Source organism: Scyliorhinus torazame, chromosome 18 (assembly GCF_047496885.1).
Source record: "Scyliorhinus torazame isolate Kashiwa2021f chromosome 18, sScyTor2.1, whole genome shotgun sequence".
Classification (NCBI taxonomy): Eukaryota; Metazoa; Chordata; class Chondrichthyes; order Carcharhiniformes; family Scyliorhinidae; genus Scyliorhinus; species Scyliorhinus torazame.
The window spans coordinates 106,263,482-106,280,373 of record NC_092724.1 but is presented as its reverse complement, the minus strand read 5'-3'; the positions used below and the strand labels follow the sequence as shown (position 1 = coordinate 106,280,373).

Genomic DNA, 16,892 nt, shown 5'->3' with positions numbered 1-16,892 from the left:
CTGTTCGGGGAGGCTGGTACAGGAATTGAATCGTGCTGCTGGGGTGACTTGGTCTGCTTTAAAAGCCAGCGATTTAGCCCAGTGTGCTAAACCAGCCCCATTAGGAATACGAGGAGACGTTTCAAACATTTCAGTTGTGATTGCTCAAATGTAACCTGACTTCTTCATCGGGACTAAAAGTCATCCCATGTGTACCATGGTCCCAATTACATTTATTCATTCGCAGAATAACTGGTGCTGCCCACAATCCGGGATGAGTTTGAGGATCATGAGTGCAAGCAGCCAAAACTAATCATGAAACGTCTAACTGCTTAACATAAGCATGGCTTTCTTCCTTATTTGGCATGGAGAAACAAAGTTACTTAATAACACTGTACATTCAGGAAATTCACATAACACTTCTCCTACATTTCTTTGTACAGATTTTGATCTAAAGTAAATGCTTCTGATCTTTAACCAGAGAAGACAAATGTAAGATCACAAATAACAGCAAGGATGCTGAAATATCTGTAGTTAAACAGTTCAGTGTTAACTTGAGAGAGGCTAAAAGATAACTTTGAATATTTACGTTGTATTTCCTCTATAGAGTAAGGTGAGCATATACATAGTGTGGGCTAATTGTACCTTTTTTTTAGTGTTAGGCTGCGACTGAAATCCAACGTGTAACTCGCCAGCCGCATAGCAGCGTTTTTAGACCAGATTTTGAGACACTCTGGGAAATAGATTCAGTGGGCATGTTTTATTGTGGTAGGTGGGGCCTGGTAGAACTGGAGAGATCAGCACAGAAACAGAACCCCCCCCCCCCCCCACCCTCTCAATTCTCCATCCCTACCCCCCTCTGCAACAGACAAGGTGGGTGCCCCCCCGCCCCCACCCTCGCCTCCTGCCACCATAAGCATAAAGGCTCCAGCCCGCTCCACCACCATTAGCATCAAAATTCTCAGCCCCTCCCTGCTCCCATCAGCCACCGCGCTCCCCACTCTCCCTCCCCCCTCCCCCCCCCCCCCCACCATTTACACCCACCCACCCATCACCATCAGCATCAGGCCCTCACCACCACCATCACGGGCATCAGCATTGGGGACTTCTCCCCACCCCCCAACGAACATAATGCGAACCCTGCCCGCAAGGATGCTCCCCAGCGGGTCTACCACGGATTTGCCCTGTCACGTGTCAGCACTGCCAGGTCAGCACTTCCGGGTTGTGCCAACCTGGCGATACCAACCTTTGTCAGGCATGTCTCTCATGCCCTGAGGTTTTCCGATTATCACGGGAGTTCCCACCCCTGCATTGCTGTTCTCATTGACGGTTACTGCAGGCTGAAAATCCTTCCCTATGTAACTTAACGTTTTCCCACACATAAGCTGCAGAAATTTGGGGAGAATCTAGAATGGAGCACTCAATACAATTAGCTGTTTGATGAACACAATGGGCTGAATGCATTGTACAAAGTGAGTTACCTGTGGTGTTGGGTGCTCTGGTGCACAGATGAGCCAACACAGTTGTATGTGGTACAACTCTATTTTATTTTAACTCTTATAAGACAGTTCGTTCTGGATACTCTGCACGTGCTGTCTCCCTGAGTGTGTTTGGTAGCAGATGTGTCCTGGTTCTCCTCTGCAGCTAATACTGACCACCGGGGGTCGTGTCTGTGCTTTTATATCTTTCTGTCATTGGTTGTGGTGTTGTGTGTTCTGATTTGTCTGTTGGTGTGTCTATCATGATGTGTGTGTTTGAATATCATGACATCCCCCCTTTTTACAAAGATATGTGCCTACGTGGTTTGGTTCTGGTGGCGATGGAAGGGGCATGATCCGTGGCATCTCCACGAAGTCATCCTTGGGAACCAGTGGAGGATCCGGCGTGTGCGTACGGTTCAGTTGCGAGCGTGGAAGGCGGCGCAAAGCTCGCTGATTGCGCCTACGCACCAATCCATCCGCCCTGCATGCCAGGAACAAGGTGGAGTCTTTTTTCTTTTTATGTTTGTGGTGGATGGCATCTTGTAGCCGATGGGTCGTTGCCATCGAAGTAGCACCATCACTAATATCATGCAAGGCGATGACTGTGCCAGATGTGGAAGTTGGCCGAGACCGTGCACGCTGGTTCCGGCCACCTGCTGTGCCGGAAGGGCGACTCCGCAGAGAAACGTCGAAGCATGTCGCCTTGGAGAGAGAATTGTTGCTCGCATCAACGTCTGGCGATGGCGCGAATTGGTGTGTCCATCTTGGACCGCCGGTGCTGGTTGCCACTGCCGACCCAGTGGGACTGCCACGCGATCCATTCCCTGTCGCCGTGGCATCCGCCGTCACCCTGAGCGTGCCATCACCGAGGCCGCGACACCGCCCGTCCGGAGCAAGGTCTGGCGTGCGCAAATCAGAGTCGGCGCTTGGCTGCTCCCCATCTGGAGTCCGGTCTGCCTTCCGTCGATGCCCCCCGTCTGGAGTCCCAACAGGTTCACTGGAGGCAGCCGAGATTCCCTGAAGCTGCACTTCTGGAGTCGGAACATGCAGGAATGCACCAACCAGTGGAGAGGCTCGAGCCATCGAGGGTGGAAGCGGTGCGCCGCCACCGCAGTCGTCAGTGGTCCCACCGTGATCGTCGAGTGCCTCGGTACGCACTAGGCGAGGTCTGTCACCTTGCACCTTTTGCATGGGAAGTGGGATGCTGTCGTCACTCGTCTCACATCCCATGGATAGATCCTCATTAGCAGCTTGCTGTTCACTAGGGTTGGATAAATTGTCAGAGTTTTCATCTGGTGGTGCACACCATGTCGGTGGACTGTCATTGTCTTGCCGTTGTCCTTCATTTGGGCTTTTCTTCTTTGGAATTTTAAATCTTCCCCCAGACATTGCAGAACCTTGTTTATTACCCCCAAATTCTCCCATATGTATGGTCTCGAATATAGGATCCAATGTTTCTATCGACATTGTACTATTTTCCAAAGAACATTCCGTTTCACTTTTCTTCTCAGGTACCTCATATGTATCTTTGTCTAATGTACATGCCTTCATGGTCTCTGGGTCTGATTTTGCTGGGACTGGCATGGTCACAGTCTCTCTTTTACTGTTCTCAATTGCCCACATTATACTCCCCATACATAACTGCTTAATCACTGGGGTTAGTGTGGTACAATGGATAATCGGGTCGACCTTATCTGCATCTTCACCATTAGTGGAAAGCACACTTGGTTCACTTGAAACTGCTGTGGGTTTTAAATTCGTTATCTGGCTACTCGATGTCGGTGTCCTCAGGATTCTTGCTCCAATGTTCTGCTCATTTATCAGTGGAGTGTGTATAGGTTCAATGCAATTAATGTTCCCCTCAAGGTTTGAAGAGTCATTACTGACTAACTGCTGGTCTCCGAAGTTGGGATTTTGCGGCGTTGTGTTGAAGGGAGACATTTGTCCCTGCTGTAGATATGATTCAGGTTGTGTTATTTCCATTACCTGAGGATCAATGTCTTGTCCATTTTTTCGATCCGTACTAAAACACTGGCAATTCTCAGTCTGCTCCTTGCAAGTTAAACATTCAATAAATTTCTTTAGCAAATCCTCAGCATCCTTCTGTGGCCGTGCAGCATTATTAATCTCTGTTCGGCTATAATGATCCTGAAGGTCAGCGCATAAACCTTTTTTCTTCGGGCTTGGACGAGGCGATTCTTTTGGCTTGTCTTCAGTTGGGCTTGAACAGTCATCAGCGCTGTGCCCTTCATTGTAGCATGAGAGACCTTCATGGTCATGCTGCTGTGTAGTGGAGCATGGTAGGCTGTTATAGCCTTCTTGCTGTTCACGTGAGCATGGCAGACTTGCATCATCTGCCGCTGGTTGGTCAGGAGAGGTTGCTAGACCCTCATGGTCTTGTTCCTGCAAGGACTGCATATTGGAGTCTTGCGTTGCTTCTATCGTGGAGGCTGTCCACGAGCTCTCTGTGGAGGCTTGTGACACTGGAGTCACTTCTTGTTCGTGCAAGGACTGCGCTCTGGAGTCTTGCGTTGCTTCTATCGTGGAGGCTGTCCACGAGCTCTCTGTGGAGGCTTGTGACACTGGAGTCACTTCTTGTTCGTGCAAGGACTGCGCTCTGGAGTCTTGCGTTGCTTCTATCATGGAGGCTGTCCACGAGCTCTCTGTGGAGGCTTGTGACACTGGAGTCACTTCTTGTCCGTGCAAGGACTGCGCTCTGGAGTCTTGCATTTCTGCAATTGTGGAGTCTGTCCACGAGCTTGCTGTGGAGGCTTGTGACACTGGAGTCACTTCTGGTTCATGCGAGGACTGCGCTCTGGAGTCTTGCATGTCTTCTTTCATAGAGTCGGGAACGTTGAGCGGGACGTGGACCACGCTCTGTGTGGCAGCAGGGCGCTCTCCGTGTGCTTGCACCGCTCCCTGTCTGTTAATGTCAGGCTGCAGCATCATCCGGTACTGATAAGTTGGAACGTCATATCTGCTGGATTGAAGATCCTCAAATCCGAAAAATGAATCCGCATCTGCGTCGGATTCAATGTGGGGGCCGCCAATGTGCAACACGAAAGGTTCGTCCGAGTCATAGTCGTATAGGACCACGGAGCTATCATTGGGCTCGCGAGGTCCGGAAACACTGTAAAGATCGTCATCGAAGTATTCGAGGTCGGAATCATCGGCTTGTGCGTAGGTAACTGCTTGTCGGAGGGTTCTTCGGAGGTCAAATTCATCTCCTGGGTCAATTTGCGGCACTGTGCTGTCATTCCAGGTGAGGGAAGGTTGTTTTACAGCTTTAACAGATTTTTGTTTTTTTGATTTGGGACGTTTCCCTTTTAAATTGGATTTGGGACGTTTTCCCTTTAAATTGGTGCAGTCTGGGGCCTCTGACATCCTGACGCTCGGTATGTAGCACGTAGGAAGCGACTGCGCATGCTCAAATCGCTGTTCCTTTACCGATGGCTGTTTTCTTGACTGCGCATGCGCAGCATCTCGCGCATGCGCAAACGAAACTTCCGGTTCTGCGCACTGCTCGCGCAACTGTGCTAGCGTGATACCTTTAGCAAGATGGCCGCCGACCTCGACCCAGCCCCCTCTCAGGCCCGGGATTTCGGCCTCTGGGAATTCGGGCTCCGGGATCCCAGCCACGAGGTGAGTACTGCAGCTTTTCTTACCTTTACTTGCCGATTGGATTGCGTTTTCTTCACAGTACTTGGAGAATTTGTCCAGGACTGCCTGGTAATCGTACCTTTGCTGCCTCCTGAAGAACCTGAACCTTGTGAATATTTCTCTTGCCCTTGCACCGGCGATGGTGAGGAGAAATTCAATTTTTTCGCTATCATCCAGGTCTTGGAGTTCAGCTGCCACCAGGAACAATTCGAACCATTGCCGGAATCGCCGCCAGTTTTCGCGGAGATCGCCGTAGCACTGGAGCGGCTGCGGAACCGGGAGCTCTATCATTTTGCCTGGGCACTGCTGGTTGTCTGTGTACACGGAGGTATGCCGGCAGGTATCGATCCACTCCTGTACCATGTGGTGTTGGGTGCTCTGGTGCACAGATGAGCCAACACAGTTGTATGTGGTACAACTCTATTTTATTTTAACTCTTATAAGACAGTTCGTTCTGGATACTCTGCACGTGCTGTCTCCCTGAGTGTGTTTGGTAGCAGATGTGTCCTGGTTCTCCTCTGCAGCTAATACTGACCACCGGGGGTCGTGTCTGTGCTTTTATATCTTTCTGTCATTGGTTGTGGTGTTGTGTGTTCTGATTTGTCTGTTGGTGTGTCTATCATGATGTGTGTGTTTGAATATCATGACATTACCCAGAATCTGTGAGGCATAATCACGGATTTACTAGGTACCAGCAAGATATTGAAAGATAGCTAGCTGGCTGAGATAACAGAAGGAATGCCTACTCTTCTAGAAACATCTCCCAGCAAGAAATAGTAGTGAGGAGTTTTTTTGTTGTTGCTGAAATGAACCACAAGTGCGCACTGTTATTAATGTGGAAATAACCTGGCAATTTGTGACAAGGAAGAGATACTCTGAGTTGCAAACCGCTCCAAGTTGCTGAAAGGAAAAGAGTAAATAAAAGGGATGAACAAATACAAAGAAGGAAACCAGTGCTTTTAAAAGCTAAAATTACTGACCAGTCTTTGCTATGTGGCCACTACACATTAGCAGTTAAGATGGATTTTCTTAGTTAAAATAGGTCATTCTCACCAGTATTTTCTACAAAGTAATTCAGAGAGGATTCAATAGCATTGAAGAAACCATCAATGATCATTTCATCAATGTAGTCAATGTATGCCTTCCAGACACTCGAAGTTTCATCCGCTTGGAGCAGACTCAAATTTTCCTGTTGAATTTAAAATATAATAACATAGTTTTAAATAATAAGCCAAGTAACAGGTGCAAATCTGCTATCATGTTTTGAAATATTCTGAAATCCGCCTTTCAACAATGAAATAACAAACAAAAGAATTGTATTGTTTCATCCATTTCAGAATCTCGGGCGAAATTCTCCGGAAACAGCGCGATGTCCGCCGACTGGCGCCCAAAACGGCGCAAATCAGTCGGGCATCGCGCCGCCCCAAAGGTGCGGAATGCTCCGCATCTTTGGGGGCCGAGCCCCAACCTTAAGGGGCTAGGCCGGCGGCGGACGAATTTCCGCCCCGCCAGCTGGCGGAAAAGGCCTTTGGTGCCCCGCCAGCTGGCGCGGAAATGACATCTCCGGGCGGCGCATGCGCGGGAGCGTCAGCGTCCGCTGACGGCATTCCCGCGCATGCGTAGTGGAGGGAGTCTCTTCCGCCTCCACCATGGTGGAGGCCGTGGCGAAGGCGGAAGGAAAAGAGTGCCCCCACGGCACAGGCCCGCCCACGGATCGGTGGGCCCCGATCGCGGGCCAGGCCACCGTGGGGGCACCCCCCGGGGCCAGATCGCCCCGACCCCCCCCCCAGGACCCCAGAGCCCGCCCGCGCTGCCTTGTCCCGCCGGTAAGGTAGGTGGTTTAATCTACACCGGCGGGACAGGCATTTTAGCGGCGGGACTTCGGCCCATCCGGGCCGGAGAATCGCGGGGGGTGGCCTGCCAACTGGCGCGGCACGCTTCCCACCCCCGCCGAATATCGGTGGTGGAGAATTCGGCAACTGCCGGGGGCGGGATTCACGCCAGCCCCCGGCGATTCTCCGACCCGGCGGGTGGTCGGAGAATCTCGCCCCTAATGTCATTGCTGAATATAATGGGCTGGATTCTCCGATCTTGCGGCTATGTCCGGACCCAGCCTGCCAAAAGCTGCCCCCCTGTAACCAGCCTCGTCACCCCCACCAGTCCCCCCAGCCCCCCGCCGAAGCTCCCCCTGCCAGCGGAACAGCACCCCCCTGACTTTGGCGGCGCTGGACTCAGTCCGCAGCCACCATGCGAGGTCCCCAGCGGTGTGACCACAGGCGGACTCGGCCCATTGGGGGCAGAGCATCGGGAGAGGGCCTCAGGTGACATCCTGAGGCCGTCCGGACGGTGTGCATTTTTGAGGGGGTGGAGCATCTGAAAAACGGCACCACCCCCGATTCCAGCACAAACATGGAATCTCCGGTTGATCGCTGAACGTGATTTCGGCTTCGGCAGTCGGAGAATCCAGCCCAATGTGTTTTTGGCAAGACTATACCATTGCACATATATGCCATTGCACTGAACAATTAGCTCAGGAGGAAACTGTAAGATGGCATTCCTGCAGTTTCCGTGGCATTTCAGCTATCAGCCCGTGCAGGGCTTCCCTCTCCTCTGGTTTGAACTTGCTTTATCTTAAGTCTCAGCTGAGTCCCAGTGTTAAACCTGCTTGGGGCACATTCCACTTAATGCGTACCATGTCCCATCGGTACAACATGACCTCTTCCACACTCCTAATGGCGGTTTTCCCATGACGAGCTCACTCTGCACGCTTAAATAGTCCCAATCAGGTATGTGCATCAGGCTCCAGCAGGGCTGGGCAAGTAGTCAGTCCAACCCTACAGCAATGGACCACCCTGTAGATAATGAAATCTTGGGGCTCTTCAATGCAATGTGTGATTCTTAATCATCTGTTGAACTTGGTAAGTCCCGAATGCCCAAATACTAGAAAAGCTCATCTACTATCTCAAGCCAGGAAAGCAACCACTATAGTTATCAGCAGATTGTCAGTTATTGATGGGCATAAAGTGAGCACGATTGACCAGAAAAATGGACAGAGATCCATTGTGCCAGATCGTGAGAATGGGAAACCCAGTCCGACATGGAATGACTGAAAATATAAATGCACCTAAGGAGATCTTAGATGAGCACGAGGGAGGGAGGACTGGAAGGATTTCTTCCCATTTAGTATCCTTTCAAATTTTTTGACAGGATTTATTCTGGCATTTGGAATGCTGATCAGTTTTCAGTTAATCATATGAAAGGCCCATGTTTACATTGAAAGTGGGTGCTGCGATCTATCTACATATCCAAATAAAATGGACGCCCATGGCTGTCGATGAATAGGCACTTAAACAGCATCTCACAGTCTTGGTGCTCATTCTGAAAGTTTTTCTTGCAACCTTTCTGCTTCCATTTAGTAGGTTAAAAGAGCTTTGTTTGGGTATCTTTGGGACGGGGTGGCTCCAGGGCATCATGCCTGGAGATTTAAGAATTAGTAATTAAGGGGAATTGGATGATAAGTCATCAGCCAGCTTGAGGGACAGGGTGTAAGTGGCAAATTTGTCATAAACAGCTAGGATTCTTTGACGTTTTTTTAAGATGTGGGCATCACTGGTAAGGCTTCACGCACTTGAGGGTGGTAGTTTTGCCATGGCTATTACCAATCAGTAGCTAGGTTCTCTGGACAATGGTAAGTGGGGTGTGCCTTCACAGAGTGAGACTACACATCTAGCAATCTACATGAGCTGGTAGCTCCGGCACCATTCTCCGGTACCATTATCCCCTGTTTATCTTCACCACCTTTTCTCTGGACTCTCCTCTTTCCTCATCTTCCTACCACTTACTGGATATAAAACATGTTGTCAAAATCCTCACTCCTTTCAAGGTGACTCTCAAGAGGATTTTGAACTCTAGATGCAAGCAAAAGGAGAAGTGGATCACCAAGGAGTGGATCACCAACCACCAGACAATAGCAGAGCAGAAGCTTAATCGGAACAACTGGGATTGGGGCGATGCCAAAAAGAGAACGAAAGACCAAAATAATCCAAAACTGATCATTTAAATGTCCCAGACAATTTTGTTCAGAGGAAGCAGTTTTGATTGGTTCTGGATCATGCGTCATTGTGTGACGGTGGAACTGTGGCACAGTGGTTAGCACTGCTGCATCACAGCACCAGGGTTCAATTCTAGCCTTGGGTGACAGCGTGGAGCTTGCACATTCTCCCCATGTCTGTGTGGGTTTCCTCCGGGTGCTCTGCTTTCCACCCACAGTCCAAAGATGTGCAGATTAGGTGGATTGGCCATGCTAAATTGCCCCTTAATGTCCCAGATTTGTGCAGATTAGGTGGGATTACAGGGATAGGGCGGAGGAGTGGGCATGGGTAGGGTGCTCTTTCAGTGGGTCGAAGCAAATCCGATGGGCCAAATGGCCTTGTTCTATACTGTAGGGATTCTATGAATATATTACCTCAACGGATTTTAATATAATTCAGCATTCAGATTATTCATGTTCCTTTATAGGCATTTACTTGGGGCTACACTTATGTATTTTACAAAGAATGGTGTAAGTCATTTCAAATATTCGCAGGGCCTAAACTAAGTCCAGAGACTTGGTTGGAATGTTTTTCATTCCATTGAATTTTCCCCCATTGCTCAGAGTTCTGATCTCGCCATACCTTCACCAATGAATTGATCTTTTGACCCGTTTGTTGAATAAAACTGTAGCGTTTCTCAAGCCTTTCATTCTTGTCATCCAGGTTGAGGAGGGCGTCCTTTTTTCCCTCCTTTCTCTCAAAAACAGGAGAAACCCAGGTCCTCATAATAGTCAGTATTGCAGCCACATTGTCTTTTGCTTTCTGTACTCGGCACTCCAAGTCATGAACCATATCCCGGACTGTTTGGATATAATCCCAGATCCCTTCGAAAATATTAACAAGAATGTATGAAGCAGAATGAGATCTTGACACATTACTATTTATTAAGTTTGTTCAATGATAGGTATCAATTCATCTAGATTTCCTTTTCTTTGCTTGCTAATTACAATTTCACACCAACATGGCTTTTTTTTAAACTTGGTTTTATAATTCATTGTTATGTCTCAACATGCTACAGTCAAGCTCTGGTGAGTTTCTGATCAATTTCACTGAAGTGGTTGTTAATCTTAAGGGAATGCTATCGCAGTACGCTGGCTAAAAAGAACAGCCTCATTAGAGGTTTTGAATGCAAAAGGTTAGCGCTTGGAAGGGATGCAAGGTGATCACCTTTTCAACAGAGCAGCAGAAACCTTATGACTGGCCCCCTAATAGGGTGTGAGAAACCATGCAAGAAAGACAAGAATTTATTGGTATTTCCCCAAACAGCTGCCTGTAAAATCCAACTTTGGAAACTCTCCGAGAAGCTTGGCTTTCTATAGGTTTCCCAATCAATAAGGCATTCCTAGAAATTCTCTTTCCTGGCAGAGGTTAAAATCTTCTAAAAAAGCCTACACCCTTCCTTCCACAATAGCAATCGATGGTTTTCTTTTTTCATGGCACAGGATTTGAAACTTCAAACACATTTTTCTTTCCAGGTAAACAGAATGTTCAGCTCTGCTAAGTCTATGGTTTGTTCACAGCCACGGGCCAAAATTCTCCGGTCCATAAGACCATAGGAGCAGGATTAGGCCATTCAGCCAATCGAGTCTGCTCCGCCATTCAATCATGGCTGATATGTTTCTCATTCCCATTCTTCTGCCTTCTCCCCATGACCTATGATCCTCTTATTAATCAAGAACTTAGCTATCTCTGTCTTAAAGATACTCAGTGATTGGGCCTCCAAGGCCTTTTGCGGCAAAGAGTTCCACAGATTCACCACCCTCTGGCTGAAGACGTTCCTCCTCATCTCAGTTTTAAAGGATCATCTCTTCAGTCTGAGGCTGTGCCCTCGGGTTCTAGTTTTTCCTACTAGTGGAAACACCCTCTCCACGTCCACTCTATCTCGGCCTCTCAGTCACCTATAAGTCTCACCCGGTCATCGGGATTCACCTTTCCCACGGGCAGCGGACCCCCACCCGGTGGGTTTCAATGGGAAATCCCATTGACAAGTGGTGGAAAGATAGAATCCCACCGCCAGCAAATGGTACGTGGCCGAGAAACATACGGCTGGGGGACTAGAGAATCCCGTCCATGGTCCTCGCATGACATCCACTCTACAGTTTAAGCCCAGTGCAAATTAGTATTTTACCTTCATTCTTCCAGTTAAGTGACTCTTCTGCCTCCTTTACTTTGGAGTCAATCTGTCGTACCTGCGCCTCGATAAGAGGAAATTCCACCCCCAGGACAGATTTTAGGACCTTGTTGTACCAATTTGCAGTCAGCTCCAAGGTAGCCACGTATTTCCGGTATGATTCTTTCAAGGCATAGATTTCAGCAGCAGTGTCGGGAATCTTTTCAGTATGACGTGTCTCTAGGTATTTGACCTCTCGTAAGACTGAGACCAGCTGTGAATTGCACAGAACAACCAAGATGTAAGAGAAAGATAATGAAAATGACTGGGAAATATTCATTTTATTTCCTCTCAGTTTTCTCCCTGGAGAATTCAGTTTGAAATGGGAGCACCTTGATGAAGGCCATATAGTTTTAAATCAATTCAAAATAATACAAATTTCACATTCGCCTGGCATGGCTTCTGTTTCTAAAGTGTAATGGAAATTAATGCTGCTCGTAATTCCCCGCAGATTGCTGCAGTTATATAATAAATTGTAAGTCCTTTTGTGCGACAGTTGTTACACATCACAGACACAGATGGGGTATCCCATGTAAGGGTTTACCTAGGAATTGTCCTGAAGTGCTAACTTCCTCTCGACAATTACGCTGGGCTGGGAACCATCTAACAGAAGCGATTTAAATGGCTAACTTCTGATGGCTCTGCCATTTTACCCTGATAGTTACTCTGAAAGAGAAGGAAAAAAAAAACAACTCTAACTCCGGAGTGACTATTTAAACATCCAGATCGAGCCTCACACATGACAACCCCCACACACATGATCCTCCAGAGGGTCTGCCACATTACCCTCCCTAGACAGGGGCTTTGGAATTACAGCGAGGTAAGTCCATTCAGAGCAGCATTCCGACAGAGACTGGAACTCTGAGGAAATTATGGGCCATGAGTTGTGTCTCACACTGACACAAACCACCAACACAACACCTGAAGAGCCACGTGGGTGGCAGAGTGCCGCACGGCACCACATAAAAGTAGAAATCATGTTTACACCCATGAATTCAGGGGTGAGATTTTCCAGTCTCTCCTGTCCTGCTCCTGTGAGGTGCTGGGAAGTGATGATTACAGTTCAGGCTTCTTCTGAGAAGGAGGGAGAAGAAAATGTAAATGTCACCCATGATGTCAGATCCTTTTACAGTTCTCTGGATAGTAGAGTTCCCCTCAGTGAATCTGCCAGTCCAGTACCACCATCATGTGAGGTGGGCACAGGAATAAATAGCTGGGCAGCCTCGCACAAACACAAGGGCAGATACAACATCTGTCGGCACAGGCATGGGAATTTGCAACTAAAATTGAACAGCTTGGTGAACTAACTTAGATAAAGCACAGAGGCATGGCTTGTGGCCCTCAGTCCCCAGAATACTGTTCTTTACTAACACTGGATCCGGCAGTATGGAGGATTCCTGATAATGGCCAGCTACAGGAGGATGCTCTCGAGCAAGGAGCTATGTATGCTTGCTGCGTTCCTACTAAGATAGCTGGCAACACTATTGTCTAATGCAATTTTTATTAATTCCCACAATCCCATCAGCAGGCGAGCTGCTTCTTATGGTGGGTTTTTTTGGCCCAAAGGTATGTAATTTCTATTAAATATTGCTCACATCCCCTCACTTATCTGCGGCAAAGTACAGGAGCTATCGGTTAGTCAGACATACGGAGGTCAGATGCAGGCCAGTTGATGGATGCTGTTGCATATCTTTATACCTATGCAGGTGCTAGCAACTCGTCAGCCTCTCGCTACCTGCCCGACACCGAGTGTTGTCCCTACCATGTCTCCACCTGAGCTCTCATTTAGCTGCTGCTGCAATTGACTCAAACCTTGGTGCCATTGTTCCCTTTAAGAAGGGTGACAGGAGGGTGGCATGTGGCGCAGTGGATAGCACTGGGACTGCAACGCTGAGGACCTGGGTTTGAATCCCAGCCGTGTGGAGTTTGCACATTCTCCCTATGGCTGCGTGGGTTTCATCCCACAACCCAAGGATGTGCAGGTTAGGTGGATTGGATACGCTTAATTGGCCCTTAATTGGAGAAAAAATAAAAAAGAAAAGGTGTCAGGTGATCTTATTGAAACATCCTGACAGGATGGATGCTGAGAGGATATTTCCTCTTGTGGGGGAATCTAGAACTGGGGGCATAGCTTGAGGATAAAAGGTCTCCTGTTTAAGATTGAGGAGGATTTCTTTTCTCTCAGAGGATTATTAGTCTTTAGAATTTTCTCCCCCAGAGAGCAGTGGAAGCTGGATCATTGAATATATTCAAAGCTGAGTTAGACAGATTTTTTCATTGGATTGGATTTGTTTATTGTCACGTGTACTGAGGTACAGTGAAAAGTATTTTCCTGTGAGCAGCTCAACAGATCATTAAGTACATGGGAAGAAAAGGGAAGAAAAGAAAATACATGATAGGGCAACACAAGGTATACAATGTAACTACATAAGCACCAGCATCGGATGAAGCATACAGGATGTAGTGTTAATGAGGTCAGTCCATAAGAGGGTCATTTAGGAGTCCGGTAACAGCGGGGAAGAAGCTGTTTTTGAGTCTGTTCGTGCGTGTTCTCAAACTTCTGTATCTCCTGCCCGATGGAAGAAGTTGGAAGAGTGAGTAAGCCGGGTGGGAGGTGTCTTTGATTATGCTGCCCGCTTTCCCCAGACAGCGGGAGGTGTAAATGGAGTCAATGGATGGGAGGCAGGTTCGTGTGATGGACTGGGTGGTGTTCACGACTCTCTGAAGTTTCTTGCGGTCCAGGGCCGAGCAGTTGCCATACCAGGCTGTGGTGCAGCCAGATAGGGTGCTTTTTATGGTGCATCTGTAAAAGTTGGTAAGGGTTAATGTGGACATGCCAAATTTTCTTAGTTTCCTGAGGACGTGTAGGCGCTGTTGTGCTTTCTTGGTGGTAGCGTCGACATGGGTGGACCAGGACAGATTTTTGGAGATGTGCACCCCTAGGAATTTGAAACTGCTAACCATCTCCACCTCGGCCCCGTTGATGCTGACAGGGGTGTGTACAGTCCTTGCTTCCTGAAGTCAATGACCAGCTCTTTAGTTTTGCTGGCATTGAGGGGGAGATTGTTGTCGCTGCACCACTCCACTAGGTTCTCTATCTCCCTCCTGAATTCTGCCTCGTCGTTATTCGAGGTCCGGCCCACTATGGTTGTATCATCAGCAAACTTGTAGATGGAGTTGGAACCAAATTTTGCCACGCAGTCATGTGTGTACAGGGAGTAGAGTAGGGGGCCAAGTACGCAGCCTTGCTGGTATTGAGGACTATTGTGGAGGAGGTGTTGTTGTTTATTCTTACTGATTGTGGTCTGTTGGTCAGAAAATCGAGGATCCAGTTGCAGAGTGGGGAGCCAAGTCCTAGGTTTTGGAACGTTGATATGAGATTGGCTGGGATTATGGTGTTGAAGGTGGAGCTGTAGTCAATAAATAGGAGTCTGATGTAGGAGACCTTGTTTTTGAGATGCTCTGGGGATGAGTGTAGGGCCAGGGAAATGGCGTCTGCTGTGGACCGGTTGCGAAGGTATGTGAATTGCAGTGGATCAAAGTGTTCTGGGAGTATGGAGGTGACGCGCTCCATGATCAACCTCTCGAAGCACTTCATTACGACTGAAGTCAGGGCCACCGGACGGTAGTCATTGAGGCACGTTGCCTGGTTCTTCTTTGACAGGGGAGTCAAGGGTTATGGGGGATCTTACCCGCATTTTGGCCACATCAAGATCAGCCATGATCTTACAGGATGACGGAGTAGGCTGAATGGGTCGAATGGCCACTCCTGCTCCAACATCTTATGATCACATTTATGTCCCCAAATACACTGACAAAACAAAGAGAGAAACAAAAGGAAAGTAAGAGCCATGAGGAGGTGGGGAAATTGTGAATGTGGATAGAGTGAGAAATAAAGGGAGAGAGTAAGTGAGTGAAACAAGGAGATGAGGAGAAATGAAGAGGGAGGAAGCGATATGCAAAGAGTATAAATGACATGGCCCAAGGTTTTGAACAAGTGAAAAATGGTTTGAGAGTAGAGTGCAGTGTTTAATCACGATTCTGCCCCTCTCTAATTTAATAAGACGTGACCTAGACATTAGTTGTGACTCATAAATCCAGCCCACTGCTTCAAAAGGTGAACCCAGGGCACTTGTACACTTTGATTGATAAATGAAGATTGAATAACATTGTTAGACTTCTGCGATAAAAGAAAATGCTGTTCAATAAAAATAATTTCAAAGATGCAAACTAATCTGGAAACCCAGACAAAAGACCTTAAGCTTTAAGCTTCTCTGTATTACACTTACAGCTACCGATTATTCTGCATTCCTATCACGTTATTTTCTTTGAAGATTCATTCCAATTATTGTGGAGGGGCTTTTTCATGGTTTTCTACTAGTGCTGCTATTTAGACCTGTAGCTATGTGACGTGAGTTAAAGATGAGTAATGGGAGAACTGAGTCCATCGCATTGAGACCGAGGCGGTTTGGTAAGGTCAGGTTAATATTTTTAAAACCTCTGTGCCACTGTAAGGTTACTGGCTTTGAAACAGATCCCTCGAGAGTCGAGAGATTTCACAGCAAACTAAGGAGAGGCAAGGCCAGACAAGTAGATTGTTCAACAAACTGTTTTGCTTTTTTGACTTTCATCCCTCCAACTGCCAGAGAATGTCTTGCCTAAAGTCACATTGGATCCATACCTCAACCTCAAAACAATTAATCATTGTCACAGGACAGCTTTCCTCCCTTCCTTGAAACATGGCTTTATGTCTTGATATATTCATAAAGCAGAGAGAATCATTGATAATCATTCATAAAGCAGATGGGCCGAATGGCCTCCTTCTGCACTATATGTTCTATGTATATCTATGTATAAATACCAAAATATTTTCCGCCTTAAACATCTGATAACAATAAGTATTTAATTTAAACAATAAGGTTTGGTACAGCTCATGTCAAGTTGAGAGTACAGCTCCCTCTCTTCCCTCCTTGCCCCCCAGAAATTGTATGCCTCCCACGGACCGGGGGCTGGATTCTCCATCAGTTCATGGCAGTGGGATTCTTCGGTCTCGCTGCAGTCAATGGGAGATTTGGCTGAGCGCCAGATTCTCCGTCCTCACCGGTAGCGGGGCTAACTCACAAAGGAGAATCCCGGCCCTGGTATAACATACCTATCCTCATATCATGGCATTTCTAAAGATTTCTGACTTGTGCCAATTAGTAGGCAGTGTGCTGATGTGGGTCCACACTCATTTGGATGTGAATGAAATAGTCCAACTCTGATTTCTCTTCCTCAGGATGCTGCAAGGCCAGTTGAACTTTTCAAGCGTTCTCTGTTCCAAATTCCAGCGTCCGCAGTATTTTGCTTATTTTATTGAAATTGTCCAAATATGTTTCATGCAAGATTTGCAAGAGAGACAGAAGAGACTTTTGGCTGTTAATCTGCTTTAAATTCAGGATCAGCTTCCAGAATGAAAAAGCAATTCAGTTTGGGCTTATACCCATTGGAGTTTAGCAGAATGAAACATGG

At 47.6% G+C, this 16,892-nt stretch overlaps 1 protein-coding gene across 1 annotated transcript in view; it reads right to left on the bottom strand.

Moving 5' to 3' along the window:
* dnah9 (dynein, axonemal, heavy chain 9) overlaps window positions 1-16,892 on the bottom strand; it is a 779,494-nt gene that overhangs the window by 642,359 nt on the left and 120,243 nt on the right. Inside the window, exons 13-15 of the mRNA XM_072483125.1 lie at window positions 11,340-11,595; window positions 9,794-10,035; window positions 6,174-6,309 (exon numbers count right to left, since the gene is read on the bottom strand). Of these exons, the coding sequence (XP_072339226.1) occupies window positions 6,174-6,309; window positions 9,794-10,035; window positions 11,340-11,595 (634 nt within the window). The remainder of the gene's footprint in view (window positions 1-6,173; window positions 6,310-9,793; window positions 10,036-11,339; window positions 11,596-16,892) is intronic.